Source organism: Gigantopelta aegis, chromosome 12, assembly GCF_016097555.1.
Source record: "Gigantopelta aegis isolate Gae_Host chromosome 12, Gae_host_genome, whole genome shotgun sequence".
NCBI lineage: Eukaryota > Metazoa > Mollusca > Gastropoda > Neomphalida > Peltospiridae > Gigantopelta > Gigantopelta aegis.
In genome coordinates, this window is record NC_054710.1 from 368733 (window position 1) to 391100 (window position 22368).

At 35.4% G+C, this 22368-nt stretch overlaps 1 protein-coding gene across 3 annotated transcripts; it reads right to left on the bottom strand.

The window, feature by feature from the left end:
• Positions 1 to 1339: 1339 nt before the first annotated feature.
• Positions 1340 to 21331, bottom strand: LOC121386893. 3 transcript variants are annotated; one of them, XM_041517934.1, is made up of 5 exons: positions 20860 to 21331; positions 12813 to 12888; positions 7939 to 8268; positions 5086 to 5200; positions 1340 to 1415 (listed from the first exon to the last, which is right to left on the bottom strand). In XM_041517934.1, exons 2-5 carry the CDS (start codon positions 12877 to 12879, stop codon positions 1394 to 1396), a joined length of 534 nt encoding a protein of 177 aa, XP_041373868.1. In that variant the 5' UTR covers positions 12880 to 12888; positions 20860 to 21331; the 3' UTR covers positions 1340 to 1393. The 3 variants fall into 3 exon arrangements, with proteins under 3 accessions (XP_041373868.1, XP_041373867.1, XP_041373866.1); XM_041517933.1 differs by lacking the exon at positions 20860 to 21331 and adding an exon at positions 16033 to 16175; XM_041517932.1 differs by lacking the exon at positions 20860 to 21331 and having other exon boundaries at positions 12813 to 13230.
• Between the last annotated feature and the right edge of the window lie 1037 nt (positions 21332 to 22368).

Here is a 22368-nt window from a genome sequence, read left to right on the forward strand (position 1 = left end):
ATTTATATAATTAGTTAATTAAGGGATTGTGTGACTATATCTACTTGCAAGCTATTTGTATTGCCTTTAATGTAATGCTGATAGTACTGTACTTCTGTCATAGACAACAGATGATCTTCAAAAGATTATTGATATTCTATATACAAATAGCATTCTATTAGATATTGCCATAAAAACTTGTATTAATTAAATATTTGTTAAATTGTTAAACTTGTATCTTTGCTAAAAAAAGAAAAAAGAAAGAAAGAAACTCTTGGTGAACAAGTGAACTTTCAACATGATAACAAATAAATTTCTTTATAAAGAAACATTTATATCTCTTCTGACCTTACAAAATACATTAACAGCTTTAAGTGAGTAACTAAACATGTTCTTGTCCAACTTGGCACAGAAGATGTACAGTTACGGTATCTTAATTCAATGCTATTCTTTAGATGCTTACTGCAGTAACTCACTTGAAAGGGGTCGTTCAACAATTGCACAACACTAAATACAGAGGGTGCACCATGGCATGCGTTAAAACAACGTTATCTGGAACAGAGTAGGGTGTCGGTAATTTTCAACCAAGTTTTATTCGATTATTCAATGAACTGAACTGAGTAATTTTAGAGTTTGGTCAGTTTGGGTCTGCTCGCATAGAACATGTTTGGTAATGGTAATTTATCTTACATGGGAGTATGCTGAATATTTTGCTCACTCAATAATATTGTCTAGCACAATGTTGGTGGATGGGCAATGTGGGCCACAGAAATTTTAACAATAGTAACTTATGATACACATTGGTATGCTGAACAATTTGCACAGGTGTTTGGCAACAGTTATTTATAACTACCTGACAAATATCACTGATGACAATGGCACCCATACTCACTGGTGGAATGATGTTGCCGAATATAGGGGTGCCATCTAGTACCCCACGTTACTACAACCCAACAGTGTGAGCCCGAAACATCTCCAGTTCCAAATAGGATCCATTTGAGACATAGTTTACTATGCTTGTTTATTGATATATTTTGTAATCAAAAGAGAAACACTGTTAAGTTGTGGAATTTATAGCCCCTTGTTTTCCATTGGTATTCTGGTACTACCTATGGATATTTGAGAAGCCAGATTTGTCAAATTCATTTTTGTTTTCGGTTGTTTGTGCGTTCTAGTACCCAACATTACTACACCCCAACAGTGTGAAGCCGAAACATGTCCAGTTCCAAATAGGATCCATGTAAGACATACTTTATTAAGCTTATTTACAAAAATAGTTTTAATCAAAAGAGAAACACTGTTAAGTTGTGGAATTTATAGCCAATTTTTCTGTAGTGTTCCGATTCTAGCTAGGGATATTTAGTCAAATTCAATTTTGTTTTCCGTTGTTCGGTTGTGTGCGTTCTGCATATCTTCACCTTTTGCATGCTTCTTTCCTAAAAGAAAAAATATATAATCTTATGCTTTATTCCCAATCTTACATGACATAAACAACCCCAAAATCCAGTGTTGTATGATAACCATAATACACAGATGATAATAAACGATTTGCTAACTATTATGAAGTCTATGGGTTGGAAATAACACCTGTGAATATTTTATATTTATTTCTAACCTGAATTATAAATAGTAAATGAACTGAACTGTTGTGAAAAAGACTTTACAACTCCATCATTTTATATTTATTTGTAACATGCTGTAATAATGGTTTTCTTTTTTAAATAAACATGTTGATTAACAAAACACTGCAGTAATAAAGGTTTTGTGATTTAAATAACGATGTCGAAGGAACTAAAGAAAATAAAGAAATAAAAGGAAAATAATAAGTACAATAATTAAAAAAAAAAAAAATTATTTTAAAATTCCAAAACAAATGTATTAACGTTTTCTTTTAATTACCCCCACACACCCGACGATACCCCCCCCCCCCCGACCAAAAAAATAAAAAACAAAACAAAACCCCCCCCCCAAAAAAAAACCCCCCACAAAAACCCCCAACCTAACAAGTGTTTACAACTAGGAAGATTATGTAAAAACAGTGAAATTGGTTTCAAACTTTCAAATATTAATACTTATCATTAATTAACACCCTTCCTCCTGCAAACACCCCCACGTCAACAGTCCTTGCTATTTGCGAAGGTAACAGCATTTGTATCATTATCTGGTATTTACATTAGTATTGTTATTTGTACTACAAGCCCACCGCATTAGGATCTCAACGTTTTAAACAGACAACACTGGCTATAGCAGGGGTGCACAAATGTGAAATTGTGATAGTTGCCCGGTGGGCAACCAGTAGCTGAAGTTTGGTTGCCCAACATCATCTCTTGGTTGCCCACATAGTATTTCATAAAACGTTTTATGAATATAATTTTGAACAGTCTTTAAAATGAAACTGAAATTTAAAATGTTTTTATTTTTATCATTACTTATCAGTTTACTTTTATTTCTTTTTTAAAATTATTTATCTACAGCTCATCTTCGCTTAGGCTGAAAAAAAGTTTGTTTTGTTTAACGACACCACTGGAGCACATTGATTAATTAATCATCGGCTATTGGATGTCAAACATTTGGTAATTCTGACTCGTAGACATCAGAGGAAACTCGCTACATTTTTCCTAATGCAGCAAGGGATCTTTTATATGCACTTTCCCACAGACAGGAAGGCACATACCACAGCCTTTGTCCTGTTGTTGTGCACTGGTTGGAACAAGAAAAAACCCAGCTGAATGGATCCACAGAGGCGGTTCGATCTCGCTTGGGCTGTCACAGTCATAATATTTTAATGAACTCAGGGCTCATCCAGGATTAAAAATACCTGTAGCCAAAACAATTGCCAAATAGGATTTTTATTTGCCACAATGAAAAGGTTTTAGCCAAAATTGTTTTGTGTAGTACTGTATAGAGTATTTATATATGAATATGAAAATGCATCTTTTTCAGCTAATTATGTACAAACTGGAATACATCTGAGTAACAAAATTACCCCCTGATCAAAATCAAAAGACAGCAATGGGGTAGGGGCAGTTAATATATTACTTTGATTTTTCAGTGGGTGAGGGGAGATATGCAGAGTTGGAAGCCAATGCCCTCTGCAAACACACCCAAAATTCTAAGGCCTATGGCATTAATAAAAATCTGAGAGCCAATACTCTTCTTTTTTTAAACAGTGCTAATTATTTCTGTAAAATAGCAATCTTTATTTTGGTTTGAACTGCTTTTAATTGTATTTTAAAGTAACCCATCTATTCCACACCCCAACAATTTCGTAATTTGCGCCATGTTGTTGATTTCCGCGTCGTGTTAAATGCTTATTGTTGATATAAGCTTGTAAAATACGTAGCCTAAGAATGCTGACTTCACATTATGACAATTATTATCCATTTACTTCAAAAGGTTTTGATTAAAAAGATTATGAATTCAAATTTTACGGTCTTTTTAAAATCTAGCTAACTTTTGAGATGTCACCTCACAGTCAACAAATTTATATAATATTATATCTAACAAATATCATGATTATTTTTAACTAATTGTATTCAGTGTACGTTTAACCTCAATTTGTATAAATACTGCAAGTTTCTTTCACGCGATCTCGAAATGCACGAGTGCGAAATTAACAAAGACAACGGAAATAAACAAACGAAACAGCAGTTAAGTGTTCATTGATGCGTACAACTATTTGGTGGTGGTTTTTTTTTCTCACAAATTTACATCAAGATTTACTTGCGTGTAATCGTGTTGTTTTTAATGTTTTGTGACACGTGCACAGTCTCTTTGACTGTCAAGCGTGACCTATATGCACTTGAGAACAGCCAACGAACGTTGTTCCAAATGTCGCGAACAATGTCTTGGTTCCCGACGTGGACATTGGGTTTAACGTGAAGCGCATACTGTTTAGCAGATGTTTTTGGTTTGCACGGCCTGCTGAACTCGGCCCTAACCTACTTGTTTTGGCCCTGAAATGTTCTCAGATTACATGCTATCTTCCCATTTGGACATTGGGTTTCCAAAATCCGGACATTTGACCGCGCGCAGTAGTCTGCTGTTTGACTGTGATTTTTTGGTTGGCAGACAGCTATGCTGAACTCGGACTGAAGTACAGGGGATTGTCTTTTGCCCTGAAATGGCCTTGTTGACACTGAAGACTTGTTTTGTGGTCCGGTCATGCAAAAGTAGTGCTTTTTGTGCGCAATGGGTGTACTCCGGCCTGGTTTAGACTGTGTATTTCTGTTTAAACCAATATGCTGGGAGAAAGAGCTGGACAACATGGGTTGTCCTTTTCAGGGTATGTGTCCCCCATGCAGGCAAAGGTACATACAAAACTTCACTGGCCTGCTGATATTAATAAAAATGTTATAGCCACTAAGGCTATATAGAAACATATAGCGAAATTAATTGTGGTCTGAGGCCAAGTAGCATGTGTAATGAAACTGACACGCAATTTCGGCCCGTTTGTATTACTTTGGCTCAAAGACTTTACAGTTAAAATAACATGCTACAGATTTTTCAGATTTTCTTGCATACATGTTGCCGTTAAAATTAATAACTGTGATTATTAAAATAAGCAAACATTGTTATGCTGAATTCTTGATGACTCCTCTTATCGTTACCAGTCGCGAGATCCCTGTTAATATTTGGTATTATTATTATATGTTAGGTGTCGGATAGATTATGTAACCGATTGTTCACATCGGAAGATAGAAAATGGCTTAGCCAAATTTTTAGCTCAGAAATGGATGGTTGTTGGTGTAGTGTGTGGCCTTTCACATGTCTTGTGCCCTTTGCTAGTAGCCACCATTCTGAAACGTATCTGTCTGCATTGAACTCGTCAAAATCATGCACGGTGGACGCTGAGTGGATGGCAGCGTTAGGGTGGATATTTATATGGCCTGTGATTCAAGTCATCAGTTTCGATACTTTTGAATTGCCCGTGACTGTCGGAGTGTCGTGAAGTTTTGTTTTTCATTTTACTTGTTTTATGATTTTCTTGGTTGCCCGTCGTGCAAGTGTTTGACAAAGAATGGTTGCCCGCAAGATATTTTGGTTGTCCCGGGCGCGCGGACAACCGATTTGTGCACACCTGCTATAGGATTTAATAATAATTACTTCCTGTATATTATCCAACCCGTGGGTATAGCAACAGCCAATACAACAGCGATCACAATTCCAGATATAGCACCTGTACTTAAGCCAGACGTGCGCTCACTCTCACTGTCAGGTTCTGAAAATATATAAAACTGTAAATTAACAACGAGATCACAATCACCGCTATAACACACCCACCTAAACCACCAGACATACACAGTGGACTAGCAGTTTCTGAACATATATAAAACTGTCAATTAACAACGAGATCAGAATCACCTCTATAATACCTCCACCTAAACCACATGAAAGCCTTCAAATGTATTATGGTAAACACTCACAGGCCATTTCACGATGTGACGCATCACTGACCAAACTGTGTTCACCTTGTACATCACTGACCAAACTGTATATGCAATACCCTGTGTTCACCTTGTACATCACTGATCAAACTGTATATGCAATACCCTGTGTTCACCTTGTACATCACTGAACAAACTGTATATGCAATACCCTATGTTCACCTTGTACATCACTGATCAAACTGTATATGCAATACCCTGTGTTCACCTTGTACATCACTGATCAAACTGTATATGCAATACCCTGTGTTCACCTTGTACATCACTGATCAAACTGTATATGCAATACCCTGTGTTCACCTTGTACATCACTGAACAAACTGTATATGCAATACCCTATGTTCACCGTGTACACGCTTTTTCATCTTATTTGTGAACATCTTGTACATGTATGTCCAATTAAAGTTAAAAGTTTATTTTATTCAAACACAAAAAAAATGCACATTCATTTATTAATCATCGGCTGTCTGATGTGAGACATCTGGCCATTTCACACGTATTGAGAGGAAACCCACTACATTCTGTTTACATTAGCAGCAAGGATCTTTAATATGTCATTTCCTCACAAGGGTGTCACATACCTGACAGCACATACACGGCTAATATACGATTCGTACTATGACCAATCAAATAATGATATTGGTAGTTAACATTTAATAATCACTGGTAGAAGATAGTCGTGGTATAAATATAATACGATTTCTGTAACAGGTTCAATAAAGACAATACTAAAACAAACTGTCAGATTAATAAAGCAGACCCACCACTGGGCAGACTCACTCATCAAGTCGTACCAAACGGCATGATAGGATGTCTGTATTATGGAACGTCTAACTTTTGCGAGATAACCTCGAACACTTAACTTCGTCTCTTTTGTTGTTGTTTTGTGTGTGTGTGTGGGGGGGGGGGGGGGGGGGGGGGGGGGGGGGGGGGGGGGGACAAGATAAAGACTTTATTTACACTCGGGCCACTGCACAACGGCATAGGAGGAATACATACATAACCATTATGTTATATTCACATGACAAGATGGTTGACAATACGCACTTTAATTACAATGAATACACATACAGAGAAACATAGAAGCACACATATCAATATAGTATTGAATAATACAGATATTTAATACGTATATACGGGAATCTAGTACTTATAAATGAATAAATTATTAAACATATATATGATACAGTACATAATGGTAATAGTTTACTAAATATTTTTGGTTTTGGTGGTGTTTGTAGTCAAGGGCTTTTAAATTCATTAATTATTGTATTTATGAAACATGCTAATTTCTTTACGTGTACTAATTCGTTTATTCTCCATTAGTTTTCTAAATTTATAAGTACTTAGTCGCGTGTAATATGGGTGTAGAAACTGGACCCTTGCATTATGAAAAAATAAAGGCAAATAAAAAGATGATGGAACTCGTCACCAATGTCCGTTACGTTACATAATGTACAAATTCTATTTTCAATAAGTATGTTATTTAAGCATCCAGTTTCAACTGGTAGGTAATGGACAGACGTTCTAAATGTAAGAGTATTGTCCACAGTTTCTCGTAGTTTATTAATACAGACTTCGAAAAATAGTTGGTCTTTATATAATTGGTAAGTGTTGCCTCTCAACATTTTTATATCTCCATATTTTGCATCCATATAATAAAACTTGAAGAACAACTGTGTTGAAATTTTTTAGTTCACATTCGGTTGAGAGATATTTGTCCTTTGGTTTTGATAGAGTACAAAGGGCATGGCCTTGGAAGCCTGTAATTCGAAAGTTGCTCAATTTTGTAAAAGTAATTCCTAAGTATTAGTATTCTTTCACATTTTTCTAATATATTGTTTCCAATATGAAAATTATGTTACCGTTAAAAATCAATATTTTCGTTTTATTACCATTTAAATATATATATATATATATATATATATATATATATATATATATATATATATATATATATATATATTTGTTCATTATTATTATTATTACCATGTATTTTAAGTTTCCATTTATTGCAATATTGATAAAACATATTTAAGATGTGTGGTAGGTCTGCTGCAGTGGTTGATAACAATACCGGTGCCACTAGATTGTTATTGTATAACTGATGTCCGGTAAACAATATATAATGATCTTCAAATTAATTCGTATCATGTCTTCTTTTTCTTTCTTTTTTAAGGTCCATCAGGGTATGAAAACATACCAAAATGTTGTATTTTATTCTTTATTTATTTAATATTATTATTCTCTCTCCCTCCCTCCCCCCCCCTCTCTCTCTCTCTCTCTCTCTCTCTCTCTCTCTCTCTCTCTCTCTCTCTCTCTCTCTCTCTCTCTCTCTATGTTGGTTTTTGTTTGGCTTATTATTATTTTTATTTTTATTATTATTATTATTATTTATTAGTAGTATGCTGTTGTTATTATTATTTTTAATCCAGGCATATTTTTACCCATAATGTCCACTGATTTTTCTATGAAATCTAAATCAAAGAAACTAATGCTACATGTAACTTACTTCCAATGGTCTTTTCACAATAAGATCGTCGGCCAAGCCATGGATCACGGCACGCCCATGTACCAGCGTCAGTTTTCGGATCGAACGACTCTATTATCAACGTGCATTCTTCGGGCGTATTGATCACACCGGTATAGCGGTCAGTGAATTCCCCAGACGTAGTACATACCGATTGTTCAAAGTCACAGGACACTACCTCTTTATTAAATGGTGCAATCCACAGTGTTTTTCTTTCACGTACAGTTCCAGTTACAGTACACTTTAATTCTGTTTTTTGCCCTTCAATTCCGGGCTCCATACAGGCAATGTATGCTCTACCTAGCCAACTTCCTGTAAATATAAAATAATAATAACAAATATATATATTGTATATATTAGTCCAGGGACATTAGGTCAAAATTAGTGTTGAACCCGAAAATAAATAGTACTTAGCTGGATTTTCCAGGATAGTCCAATACTATAATATATAGTTTGCTCAGCAGGATTTTGATCTTTTAACCCCCAAAATTCCCAAAGTACTGTTCAACAATAAGCAATCTGGACATGAGACCCCCAACCTCCCCCCCCCCCCCCACCCCCCACGTACGGTTTGTACGCTCGTGAAAATGTTTTAAATTATGGCCGGCCCCTAACCGAATCACGAGTACGATTTTAATATGGAATACAAATATTAATAGTGGCTCATATGTTAAGAAGATAATATTATTTGGGCGACTAACGCCATTATGTTTTAATATTTAAGTTGCCCAAACAGGACATTGGTAGCATTTGGCGACCTGACCACAAGCCGTTTCGAGCCCTGTCATCGCTGAGGATCCTCGTGTTTCTGTGGCAAGGATGTTTGGGAAGTATCTCCTTCGTCATGAGTTTGCACAGACGAAGGTTTTTAATAGCCCGTTCTTGTCTCAGTAACACATAACTATTAAGGCAGCGGTGTGCATATCTATTCATGTTTGGCATCCCAGCCATAGTTTCAGTCGCACTGGCAATTCGTGCCAATTCAGCAGCACACATGCAGAATTTGAGAAGCGTAACAGGAGAGTATGTGATGTCATTGATGGCACCATGACCTTTCAAGGTTTTATTACCCTGCTCCTGGCCTTGGTCGATCCCAAGACGGGTGAATGAAATTGTGTTAGAACTATTCACTGTGAACTCTCCCGAAAGAAACCATTGCCATATTTCAGGAACCACTGTCTGGAGTTGAAACATTTGTGCAATATATTCGGGGATATTCTGTGCATAGTCAAGTCTATCATATGCAAAGACATATATACACAATTTCTTAAGAGATGACAGATATAGCTATTGACGTGTGGTAAGTTGGAGTTGTAGTAGAGTCATCACTTGCCGCATGTGCATGTGTGCCTATTTAATGTGGGTTCTGCGTTTGTGTCTGGCATCAAAGTCGGCCAGCTGCTTGTTAAGGTTGAGAGACTTAAATGTAACAAGCAATGCTATGTGTGCTTCATTAATACCTTGTTTGGATCCACATGAAGTTGACAATAACTCAGCACTATCCTCTAGCTGTGTGCGTACTGCAGGTTTTTCTGACAAGAATGCTTCTAACCAAAGATCGAACAGTGCTTGGAGTGTTACCTCGTGGACTTCTATAACTCTGCTGTAGTGATTCATCATTGTCATTGGTAATTTGGTTTACAGTAACAGAACTATACAAATCTGCTTCGACTCAAGCATCGTCTAAGCCACTGCCTTCTATGGTCCTTCCTAAGCATTTCGGAGCACACAGTGGTGTGTGAAAAGCTCCTGGGCATAAGACTAACTTATATTTGTAATGGAGTCTAGATGCGTCAACTTTAAAACGCACTTGTACAGATCCATTGCAAATGTTACCACATGTTTTTTGTCACCACCTGAAATTAATTCATTGAAAATAAATACAGTAGACTTGTACCCTTTTGTAATTATAAACATGATCTATTTTACCTTTAAAAGTAAGTTTGTAGAGGGTCTACAAGTCGAGATATGCCAGAAATATATATGTAAATGGTGGCCATTTTGAAATCCCAGATGGCGGCCATTAGGATGATGGGGACAATTGGTAACAAGTGGTTTTGCTTCAGTGGTGTTATAATAGTTCATCCTGAAAGTTACTAAGATTGTACCCGAAATTACATATGAGCCTCAATTTTACTACACAAGGCAGCAGACTGCATGTGCATGTCTCTCTAAATATGTGTCTTCCTGCTGTGGAAGATAATGGATGGTGGCTTGAAGAGGGAGTTTATATTCCATTGAAACGTGTTATGTCCAGGAAATTGCTAATGCATCAAGAACAATTCGTCTTACACTCCTCTTTGCAAATGTTTCATTTCAGGTTGTAACAATTTCTCTGATAATGAGGATGATGAGGATGACACTGATCTATAAGGCTGCAAAGATAACCCGTGTTCCATGAGAACATCTTACCAGTCTAGTGTATATTAATCCTGCTTATTGGTGTCTATTCCTACTTGTTTTACACTATAGACTTTTATTGCTTGTATTAGTATTTAGTATTCTAGCGCTTGTATAGTTTTACAGCTATGAGTAAATTGTTATGTTCGCTCGAAAGTAATTTGTGTTGAATTTGTATCTGCAGTTGTGATCTTGACCTGGACCAAATGACCTTGCCTTCCACCTCGAATTCATCTGGAATCCTTATAATCGGACTCGGCTCCCTCAATTAGACGCAGAAATCATTAAAATCCGCCAATTAGATACCCCGTTACGCCTGTCTGGTGGTGGCCATTTTGAAAAAGGCCTTAAAAGGGGGTTACGGGGTACAAACAAAACTGAACACTAAAGTTTTCTTTTATTTTGATCGAAAGTGGTACCAACCCCGAAAAAATATCAATTTTAGCAAACAAATCCTACAGGACACTGTTTTCCTACATATCAGTCTGCACTATATGTGCCAATACTGTATAGCCGCCATTTTATTATTTGGAATTGGGGGGAAACCTTTATTGGATATGCTGAATCTAAATCATGACTAAATAGTTATTGTCCAACCTTTGGCTAACTTGTAAAGTGTTCACTATTAGTTATAATGTAAAACACTGCGTTGAACTGGGGTGGGGTGGGGGGGTGGGGGGTGGGGGGGGGGTGAGTGGGTGGGGGTGGGATGGGTAAAAACTCAAAGTCGGCTGGGCAAACAACATATTTGAAATCAGCATCCCTGAAATATGGTAAAACATGTGTTTCCTTACTTTTAACAAGAAATGCGTACAATGCCTTGTTAAACGATATTTTCACAAATTTGGACTAGAAGACACATTATTGGATCTTTGTTTTAATTTTTTGACCAAGGAAAGGATGTCAGTCCAGGAATATTAGGTCAAAATTAACCCAGAAATAATTAATACAGAGCTGCATTTCCCTGGATAGTTGCTGAATACCGTTAGTAATAACATATCAAAAGTCCACAAGTTTCCAAAGTGTGCTAACTTTGCTACTGACATAAATGCATATTTAACATGATTACGTTAGTAACCTATTTTCGTCTTCAACCTTTGAGATTGGGGACCAACTCAAAATGCCCATGCCCATCGCTATGCAACTGCAAGGATGTCCGTGTTTGCTGGTTTTTGCAGTTTGTGATGTTGAATTACAATGATAGTTTAAATTACTTATGCATGCGCCTTTATACATTTTATTTAAATAAATAATGTGTATTTAATTAATAAGATAAATCGGTTAACAATATGTTTACGGACCTAAATGTGCCAACATTCTATAGTGGTTTCGAAAGAAGAACAGTGGGCTATATTTGAGTAAAACTTGATAATTCTTCATAAATCAAAACGTTTGTTTTGTTGTCTTAACATTTTACAGCAGAATGGATTGTATTTCATATTACAATGTGCTACGGATATTGTTTTCATATATGAAGCCACATACGTTTTAATGGAAGGATATATTTTCAGGAATGGGAAGGTAGCTGACACTGTAATGTACAACATTAGATGCTTTAGTCAAAGTACTGTTCAAGATATATGATGTATTGAGCTATATCAATCAACATATTGTTTAATATGATTAGAAATTTATAACACAAACACGGGTATATTTTTTATTATAAATATTCGCCAGAAAAACAGAACAGCTGAATTATTTTCGGGAATGTCCGCAAGATTTGACCCTTCAGGTAATGAAGGGAACTCCTTTTGATAGCCAGCGCTATTGTTCATGACCTATTTTGTGCTTATTATGATTAAACGTCGATGAATTTAGTATTCTTGCATACCCTAGTAATCTGGCTGTGAGAAAACTGTGTGTGAATGTGATTACAATATGGTGTAAAGACTTGACAGGAAGAAATGTCCGAGACCATCGCGACAGCAGTGGACACTTTATTTCGATGCGTTCGAACTGGCTTGTCGGCTTAAGAGAGACATGGGAATACCATGTGTTACGGTTTTTAAAAAAGATGCTGTACCAAAACAAATTATGCGTCATAAAACAAGTGATAACACGCCGACGCCATCCACACCGAAACGACCCAGGGGTGCATATCGTCAACGTCCCAAACGTCGTTATGGTTCCAACTCCGTTCAGTTTGTTTTCTCATGCACGGTTTGTGCAATCAACATGGAATTTGTTGCCGTCTGCTTCTCGTTCATTTCGAGAACATTTGCATTAACTATAAAGTTCATACAAGTAAATATCTATGGTGTTTTGTTTGTTTTGTTTGTTTGTTTGTTTGTTGTTGTTTTTTAAAATAATTTCAATTTGATATGACGTAACAACAAAACTAAAAGTGTTTTGGAAATAAGAAAAAAATATTATTTGGAGGATATAATTTTACCCGTGTTACCCTCTGGAAGAAACCCTGATTGATATAACATTCAATAACGAGTCATTATCATTACCTCCTGTAACACGCTTGACAGTAAGCACGGAGGCAAACACGGCGACAGAAGCAACAGTTAACTTCATAGTCCTTGTCTGTAAATAAGAGAAATACATTTTAAAATGTGCGTCTAAACTAATGAAGAATGTGTACATGGCAAAGGCCCAGGAATTGTCGCCCCTTGTGAGGGCGTTTCTGTACTGTACACACTGTAGTCTCTGTGTAAACAGTTGTTCAGTAATATGTTTTTCAAGTCACTGATCGCATAACGTTACTTTGTCCGCCACTGTACACAGGAAAGGTAATATGTTTTTCAGAAAATTAAAATTGCACAAATAATCATAAAGGGTCGATTCTGTGACAAAACAACAAAAACAAACCGCGAAGAACGGGACGTGTGTATGCCACTGTCAAACACCTATCCATTTTATGTGGGGTTTTTGTTGTTGTTTTTTTTCTTTAATTATTTTTATTTTGTTTGAAAATTTAATTGAAATATTATATTGTCTTCTTTTTTTTAATGTATATTCTGTGGACATTTATTTATTTGTGTCTTGTTCGCCGCTTTTGGGCGTGTGTGCGTGTGTGTGGATGGGGGGGGGGGGGGGGGGGGGGGGTCGTGCTGGTGGATTCGCAAACATCTAGTCCTATTAGCATGTTTTTTTTATTTTTACAATCAAATTTCGTTCTTTTATTTATTCAGTAATTTCAGAAACCTAGGAAGAGTAATTTAGGAACACTTTTTTGTTATGTACAGGACCCGCAGTGTATTTCAGGGTTGTCGGAAGCAATTAGACTGTGGTACGGCCATGAGAGCAATGTGTATGATGGGATCTATACTATGCGAACGCCATTTGCACGACGCCAATCTAGGGGTGTATGGTGGGATGCCCCCCCCCCCCCCCCCCAAAAAAAAAAAAAAAAAAAAAAAAAAAAAGTCAGGAATTGTTCCTTTCAAATTATTCAATATGTAGTAGAACATTTTAAGAATTTGAAGAATCCGTATTGATTAATTTTTGATTGGAAACTTCAACAACCAATCTATTAATTTTAGAGTTGTACCATTTAAAAATGTGATCGTCGTTCGCAGATTTATATATCTTATCCAAATCCTATATGCTGGCTATAACTCTTGACGAATCAAATACACTTTAAATACATTACTACACACATAGTAATCCCTATGTATATTACATATCGTAAATAATAGCGATGACTTCTTCATATTTGTTATGGGTCGTGCGTGTAAATGATATCAATTATAGTGACAACAAAGTGCTGTCAAAATGCACATCATGTGGTAAAATTAAATAAAACAGTAACAGTTAACAAAACATGCTCTGCCCATGATAAATAATGAACCTGTGCTGTTTCACTATTAGGTATTATCAGTTACCTTTGTCCTTTCTCACATTTTTACTTTGTAGATTTTAAATGTGGTTTTTTTAAAAATATAATTCCTTGAATTCCTCATCTATGACGAACACAGTAAACAACATGTTTCTCTGTGTGTTTTGTTACTCACTTTTTAACACATTTAGAAGAAATAAGCACAGACTGGCATTAGATTTGAAGAGAGAGAGAGAGAGAGAGAGAGAGAGAGAGAGAGAGAGAGAGAGAGAGAGAGAGAGAGAGAGAGAGAGAGAGAGAGAGAGAGAGAGAGAGAGAGAGGATGAAAACAAAATGATTCAGGTTGAATTAAAATTATGAATTGTTTAGTACTATTTTATCTCCAAATTGTATCCTCTTCAAACAATGTTGATGTAAAATATATTTGCAATGTTTAACTTCAACTGTTGAATTGCTATATTAATATAATTAAATCAGTTGTTTATTCATTTCTATTTTTGTAATTCATAATAACTGGAATATGCTTCCTGCTGGAGTGACATCAAATATTAATTAATCCATTCATTCATATGTATTTTGTACTTTTACGTTTCATATTTGCTGTCAGTATATCATGTTGCATTGTTCATGCATCATGTAGCATTATATATATATATATATATATATATATATATATATATATATATATATATATATATATATATATGGTCATGTATATTTATTACCCACATGGCTTATAATAAACAGTTACATAAATATTGTTTTCATAACAATACCTTGAAAACTGTTGTAACACACTGCTGATGTCACGAGTTGCTATAGCAGCTGCAAGGTTGCGGCAGTCGTTGCTTCTCAAATTGATATCATTCAGCACCATTGTAACTGACATCACTGAGTGTTAGTGACATCGATTGTGACGTGATTACCAGCATATGTAACATTTGTTTAAATTACAGTTTGTGGATAATACATAAACGATAACATTCATGGGGATGAGTTACACAATTTATGAAACGCAACAGGGAATTGTGTTGTTTTCCTTGCTCTCGCTTGGGGAATAAAATAATTCCCAAACTCATTTCATAAATTATGTATGGCACTTTCGTTCATACAATATTCTATGTATATATATTCAACACATGATTATTATTAAAATACATAGGAAATGGTGTTACTAGTTTAATTAATCACACAGAAAATAAACATATTCATGTTTTAGCACAAATCTATAAGCCAATAGCTGTAGCTCGTATAATATATAGTATATACACGATATATTATATTAATTCGACTGGGTGAAAAAACCCAAACCTCACCTATAGTTCGTCCCATTCTAGTACATTTAAAAAAAAAAAAAATTGATGTAAGAAGAAAAGTAAAAGTGTTTTGGAAATAAAAACAACAACAACAAACTATTTGTGTATGCATTTTGGAAAACAATCGGCTCAGAAATATATAACGTGTAGTTCCTGGCCCAAACAAGTGGTACGGCTTCCGACGCCCCTTATTTGAAATTGGGGATGGGGGTACTGTCAGTTTGAAGGTCAGGGTCACCCTGCACACTTGGGATTTTTTCATGCGCGATGTCAGCACTTTGCAATTGTTTAGTAGACACGAATTTTGTATTTTAAAAAAATAAAAAAAAATTGTATTTGACATAGGGGGTCAGTTTTAAATATCAATGTTTGCAATAGCTAGTTTTCTAAAATATTTCTACTCTTTTGTAAATGAAGCTGGCTTTTTGTAGCAAAGTTTACTTCGTACTCAAGAACTGTTGCATCAAATGAACACTGAACTGGCTGTTCGGTAGCTGAAACATTCAAAGATTTTACTGCGTAAGCGTCAAAAAGAACTGTGTTGCATCAAACCATAAACATTACCAAACTCACCCGTTTCGGTAGCTGAAACATTCAGTAGATTAGATTACAGTCAGAACATTTCAAAACAAAACTGTCCAGTGTTATATCAAACCATAACCATTAGTAAACTCGCCCGTATCGGTAGCTGAAACATTTAGTAGATTAGACTAGTCAGAACTTTTCAAAACAAAAGTGTCCACACACACACACACACACACACACACACACACACACACACACACACACACACACATATATATATATATATATATATATCTATATACAGTCAAACCTGTCTTGAGCGGTCACACAAGGGAGTAGATAAAAGTGCCCGCTTAAGACAGGTGGCCGCTGCGTACAGGTTGCCACATATATAGTCTTTAAAGGGACATTCCTGAGTTTGCTGCAATGTTTAAGATGTTGTCGACTAACAACGACGTTTTAACGATTGTAATTACATATCAAATATATTTTTGTGCATAAAATATTAGCGGCTGTATATTAAACGTGTTTCTGATCGTTCTCATATTTGTACTAGGTTAAATTTCATTTTATTTCGTAGAAAAAATTGTTCGCACATACGAAATTATTTCAAGCGGAAATCCAGTTTGGGCTTCTTACAAATATTAAGACGACCAGAAACACATTGCAAATACAGAAACTGATATTCTACACTTGTAAGAACATATATTTAATATGCAAATTTAATCGTAGAAACAATGTATTAGTCGGAAACATCTTACAATGCAGAAAACTCAGGAATGTTCCTTTAAAACATTTGTTGTTGTTTCTGGCTTTCCGTTTGCACTGCTAATCAACGGATGTGTGCTTCACAGTTGACTATAAATCAACATTTGGCATGTCGTCTCCTTCGGAAATAATGCAAATGGAATGTATTAAATAAACCGTTTTCTTTTTCCATTTAATTACTTAATTTCTACTTCATGCGGTGTATTGTCATAGTAAGTGAATCTACAACTGTCTAGCGTAGCCTGCCCAGAGGCAATTGGATGCATTCCAGGGTCATACTTTCTTAATTGATACACATTAGAGATGTCGGGACTGAATGGGTACTAGTATTTCTGAAGGTGTGAAGACCGGTTATTTGCTGCACCTTATCGCTGTTGTTAAAACGTCTCTTTCATATAATAGTAAATCTTTGCCGTGGCCGCTTAATCATAAACTCATGTCATAATTTACTTTATTAACCCGGTTAATAATGGTATGCAAATTTGCAAGGTCTCGACCCGTGTACTTGAGCGTAACGTTTTTAAATATTTATTTAAAATGCGTGACGTCAAACTAATCTGTGCTAATCGTGATGACGTCATATCATCCATGGTGGCGACTTTAGTACTGTGATTTATAAAACACTTAATTAAATTGTTATTTTAGAAGTGTTATAGGATAAATAGAATTCGCTACTCGTGGGTGTGTTTTTTTTGCAGAGCCTCGACAAATACCGATTAACATAGACTCGGTTGATATTTTCCATATTAAAAAATACTCGTGACGAATCCTCTATATATGTGGTAATATCGTGTTTTATTATATACATAGCAATGAAATATATAGATCTACGGAAACCATAAAAGTCATATCCGGTGAAAAGTCATATTTTCACTGTATTTTAGCTACAGTGAAAATATAGAAATCGTATTTACTTTTTTGTAAAAGTGCATGATTAAATTATCTCCCTTTGTCTCGTTTCTTCGTATTTAAGTTTAATGATTACCAATGCATCTGATCGTATTTGAAAAATAAAAAAATGTAATTTAAACAACTGTACCTATTAAAAAGGGATACGAAGTACAGGCCTCGAAATTCGGTGTTAAAAGGGCAGGCTATAATAGCCTTTAAAAATCTAGGAAATGAAGGGCACCAAGGCTAACCTAAAAGGCACAAAGGCTACGTTCATACATTTTCAAAGGGCACCAAGGCAGTCTGTTTTAGGAAGTCAGTTTAACCAGAAAGAAACCTTTATCTGTATTTCTGTTAAATTGGTCATTCATCAATAAATCAAAGTATTGTATTGGTGCCATTAAACAAAACAGTATTTAATTTTTTTTGTGGTGTCCTTAAAGACAACTTTGGTGGAGAGAGATTATGATGTATCTGGTCTCCTTGAACAAACACTGCTGCTGTTCCATCTCATTACAGCAGGTAATGGATCAAAGTCCACTGGTTTCGGACCATCTGAGCAGATGGAGTATGACTGAGAGAAAATTATATTTGAATGGTTGGACAGTTATGTTAAAGTCTTAACATTAAAGAAATAAAATAAAATAATCTATAATAAAAGTAGATATCTTAATTTTATCTATTAGTTTGTGAAGGTATCTCCAGAGAATCACTGTAGAATACAGGTACTAAGTTTCAGAATTACCCAATCAAGATTTCTATTTCAATTTTACAATCTCATTAATTTTTTTCAAAAACACCCAAAAGCCCCCACCTTTTTACAAGTTTAGACATCTTTATTATTTTGTGGAGACTACCAAGAGAATATGTATATTACTTTTCAGAACAATACAATCAAAGCTTTAGGAAAAGGGATGAAATGTTCAGTGTTAAATTATTTGAAATACAATTAATTAAATAAATAAATGTTCAAACCAAATCATTTAGGTTTTTAAAAATATAATCTTTATATTATTTTTGTTGTAAATTCTATATTTAACAATAATTTAAAAAATCCACCCTAATTTCAACTTTTTCTCCAACAAACATAATTGTAATAACAAGATTAACCAAATGTCCCATTTAATTATAGAATAAAAAATGTGGATGAAAATCCCATTCTGTCATGTGACCGTATCCACAAACACGTAAACATTGTCAGAGGACATCATGGCCTATTTTCTTAAGTATGTTTTTAGCATTTATGGATTATTTTTAATATGTGTGTGTGTGTGTGTGTGTGTGTTAAATGGAGGTTGAGGGTGGTGTGCGCGTGGGGGGGGGGGGGGGGGGGGGGCAGCAGCGATGTTTTTTATACACCCCCACCCCACTTTTTGGCACCTTCTTACGCCGTGCCCTGGACCCAATCACTGGCGTTGTTAGAGACTGGATCCAGACTAGACATGCCTGGACGTTGAATGGATATGAGCATAACTAATTTGTTTGAAATTGGAATCATTAACGCGGGCTCTTATTAGGTACCACAGTAATTGGTGACACACGAGATCGCATGACAGTACGGTAACGTGTGTGGCGATTAAACGGCTTTTATTACAAACTGCTAAATACTGTAGGCCTATAGAGGAAAATATATCGTATTATCGTAACTCCAGTCATCTCATACATTGTAGGTTTATTTTCCAAAAACAACAACGTGCAATCTCAACAAAACAATCAAGGATTTCTCGATACCACATGCACACACTACAAGTCATCGCGTTTTTTTCTGCATGCAAAGGTGAAGGTCATTTAAAGAAGACGCAGTACAATTTTCGTTATCTCGCCTTCATGTAAAATTCTTTAATCTCATTGGTTGTTTGCCGTTGGACAAATCCCTTATCCCCCTGTGGGCGGAGCCAAATTCTCTTATACCCCGTCTGTAATTTCCCAACAGTTTCCAGCCGCCCCAGTTAATGCTAAAGCAATAATTAGATTATAAATAACATTGATAATCAATCAAGTATACATAATTAATTTAATTTTTACTATAAAATACACTATTTCAATACTTTTAAAAGCTGCAATGTTGAACTCGGCCACCTAATTACGGTCGTGGTGTTATTGTATTAATGCGCGATTAGCAACAGTTTTTTTTTTTTTTTAAATTATTAATATCTGTTTCAGACAATTTCGTATTACAAACATTTGAAGTTAAAAACTCGTTTATCGATGGAACTATTTTTCGTCACTGGCAAGTGATTTCGTTCGCGTCCGCGTGGTACGGCTCCGTTAATAAATTGTTAACAATTATTGTCTGGCGTTAATTTGATTATTTGGCTATATGGTTTAACATGTCGGCAAGATAAATTCGTTGCAGAAGCATCTCTCGGGGTATATGGCTTTTTCTGTACCCTCTGTGTGCTCTTTTACCCCCTCGCCTTCGGCTCGGGGTAAAAGAACACACATAGGGTACATAAAAAGCCATGTACCCCTCGTGATGCTTCTACAACTTATATTGTTGGCTACTGCTTAGGCCTAGTACCCAGAATGTGTTAATATAAACCATCGATGCTGCTACAAAGTACCCCCTTCCCCGCTTCCTACGCCAGTGATGTATAGGCCTATCAACTGCTGAGCATAGGTAATAATTAAATAAACGGAATATTCAAGAATAACCACAAACATTAAACAGTTCACATTTATTTCAGTGTTTCAGTTAATGGGGAATAAATTAATTTGGGTGATTTTAGCATGGGTCCGTTCAATAGGCTAATAAACATTAAAACTCTAAGTCCGTCCCACAGGGAACGCCTTTTTTATTACTATGACATTTACAAGTTATTCATTTCTAAGCCGATTGATTTTTAAATTGAACACAAAATTAGTATTGTTTTGTTATTTCCAATACACTTTTACTTTTCTTGTTACGTAAAACAAAACTGAAATTAATAGCAAAAAAATATTTTTTATAGAATGATGGGACAGACTTTTTTTTATAATTTCAAAATTTGTCATGAAGAATATCGATAACAACAGCCCCAAGTTCAGCCAGCAAACATTTGTCTAATGTTCGTGAACTATTTGATTGGTTCTCAACGTGACCATTTGGTTTATTGTGAAGCGCATAAACCAGTCTAGCGGACGTTTTCCCACTCGCTTTGGTTGAACGCAGCTGACATTTAAATAGCTAATAATAATAATAGTAATAATAATAATATTAATAATAATAATTTTTACCTGAAATAATGAAAATGTTTTGGAAATTTTTGTCCCTCTTCCTTCCGTTGTTTCTCGGATTCTTTTAGTCTTCTTTTACTACTAGGCATGGTTTAGCCTAAATAAAAAAATAAAAAAATTGCCCCGGGATTCTTTTTCGGTTATTTATGTGTTTTTTTCGTAAATGTACGACGTTAAAACTTTCTGCAATTTACGGTGGGGGTTTTCCCCGTAACGCTGTACATTTCAACCGTAATTTATCATTTGTTACGTTCGATGTACAATTATAATACATGACCAAGAAACTGTATACAAACACTACCGAGGAACATCGAATTCGTGCATGTTTTAAAATAAAAGTTAGGGTTATACAAGTTTAAAAAACAAACAAACATACACAAAAAGGGCACCACGGCAGGTAATTAAAAGGGCACGGTTATTCATAGCCGTAAAGTAACTGGTATTTTTTAGACATCACGGCAAAAGCACAAGGCAGTACGGCAAATGCCGTGGAGCCGTCGTGAATTTCGAAGCCTGGAAGTACAATTACGATAAAATATCTAAAATGAATTGAATACGAAGCTAAATAATGATGACACAATGTAGTGTCATCGAGTGTAAGTGTAAGAATTTAACGGCATTCGACTCGTTTTGTTTTTGTGGGAGTTTAATGGATGATCGCCTTGTCAGGTATGTTTGCACCGCAGAATTATTAAATAAATGTTAATAAAGATCAATTTTATTCAAATTTCTTTTTAAAAGTCTATGGTCAAGTAAATTTTTTTAGCAAAGTTTCATAGGAAGAAATATATCATGACGCTATGTGTTTTCGATAGGATAAGGTAAAGATATTACCAAGAAGCGAAAGATATTGTCAAAAATTAGGAAATATGTATATAATAAATAGACTATTTGCTTCGCAATTCGTGAAAATATGGTTTTCGCACATCACTCATGCCATGGAATTTACTGCACATTATTTATTTCTAAACCGATTGATTTGCAAGTTGCATATAAAAACAAAACTAGTTGGTTTTATTATTTCCAAAACGCATTTATTTGTCTTCGTACATGTACGTCAAACCAAACTGAAATTATTTACAAAATTAGTTGTATAGAATGATGGGACGAACTATAGGCATCTATATTTCAAAGGTTTCATGGGGGCGGGGTGGTGGGCATGCATCCAGCAAGTTGCCCTTTTTATAAAAATGTTTTAACCCCACCCATTTAAAAAATCCTGGATCCGCCCCTGGTTTGTAGGTCCTCCTATTGCGATTTGGGCAGGGTTAGGTTTAGGGTTAGGGTTAGAGTATACGAACTGTACGGGTATCTGTTACTATAATGAGCGCATTACGCATTACGTCACTGCTGACAAGGTCTATTGATTAACACGTTAAGTCCGAAACACATTGTTGACAACCACGATAAATTACTCTTACCTTTAATTACCCATAGAGTTTCACAATATTTTTCCTTACAGAAATGATAATAAAAAAAACCCCCAACAACAACCCCAAAACATTACAA

Bases quoted from the DNA above. Each gene is read 5' to 3' on its own strand.
- LOC121386893 (XM_041517932.1), bottom strand. From the start codon at position 12,948: ATGTACACATTCTTCATTAGTTTAGACGCACATTTTAAAATGTATTTC. The intron at 5,201-7,938 runs GTAAGTTACATG...ATATATTTTCAG, and splicing joins TTGTGAAAAGACCATTGGAA to AACCTGACAGTGAGAGTGAG. The intron at 1,416-5,085 runs GTAATTATTATT...TTTTTCTTTTAG, and splicing joins GGTTGGATAATATACAGGAA to GAAAGAAGCATGCAAAAGGT.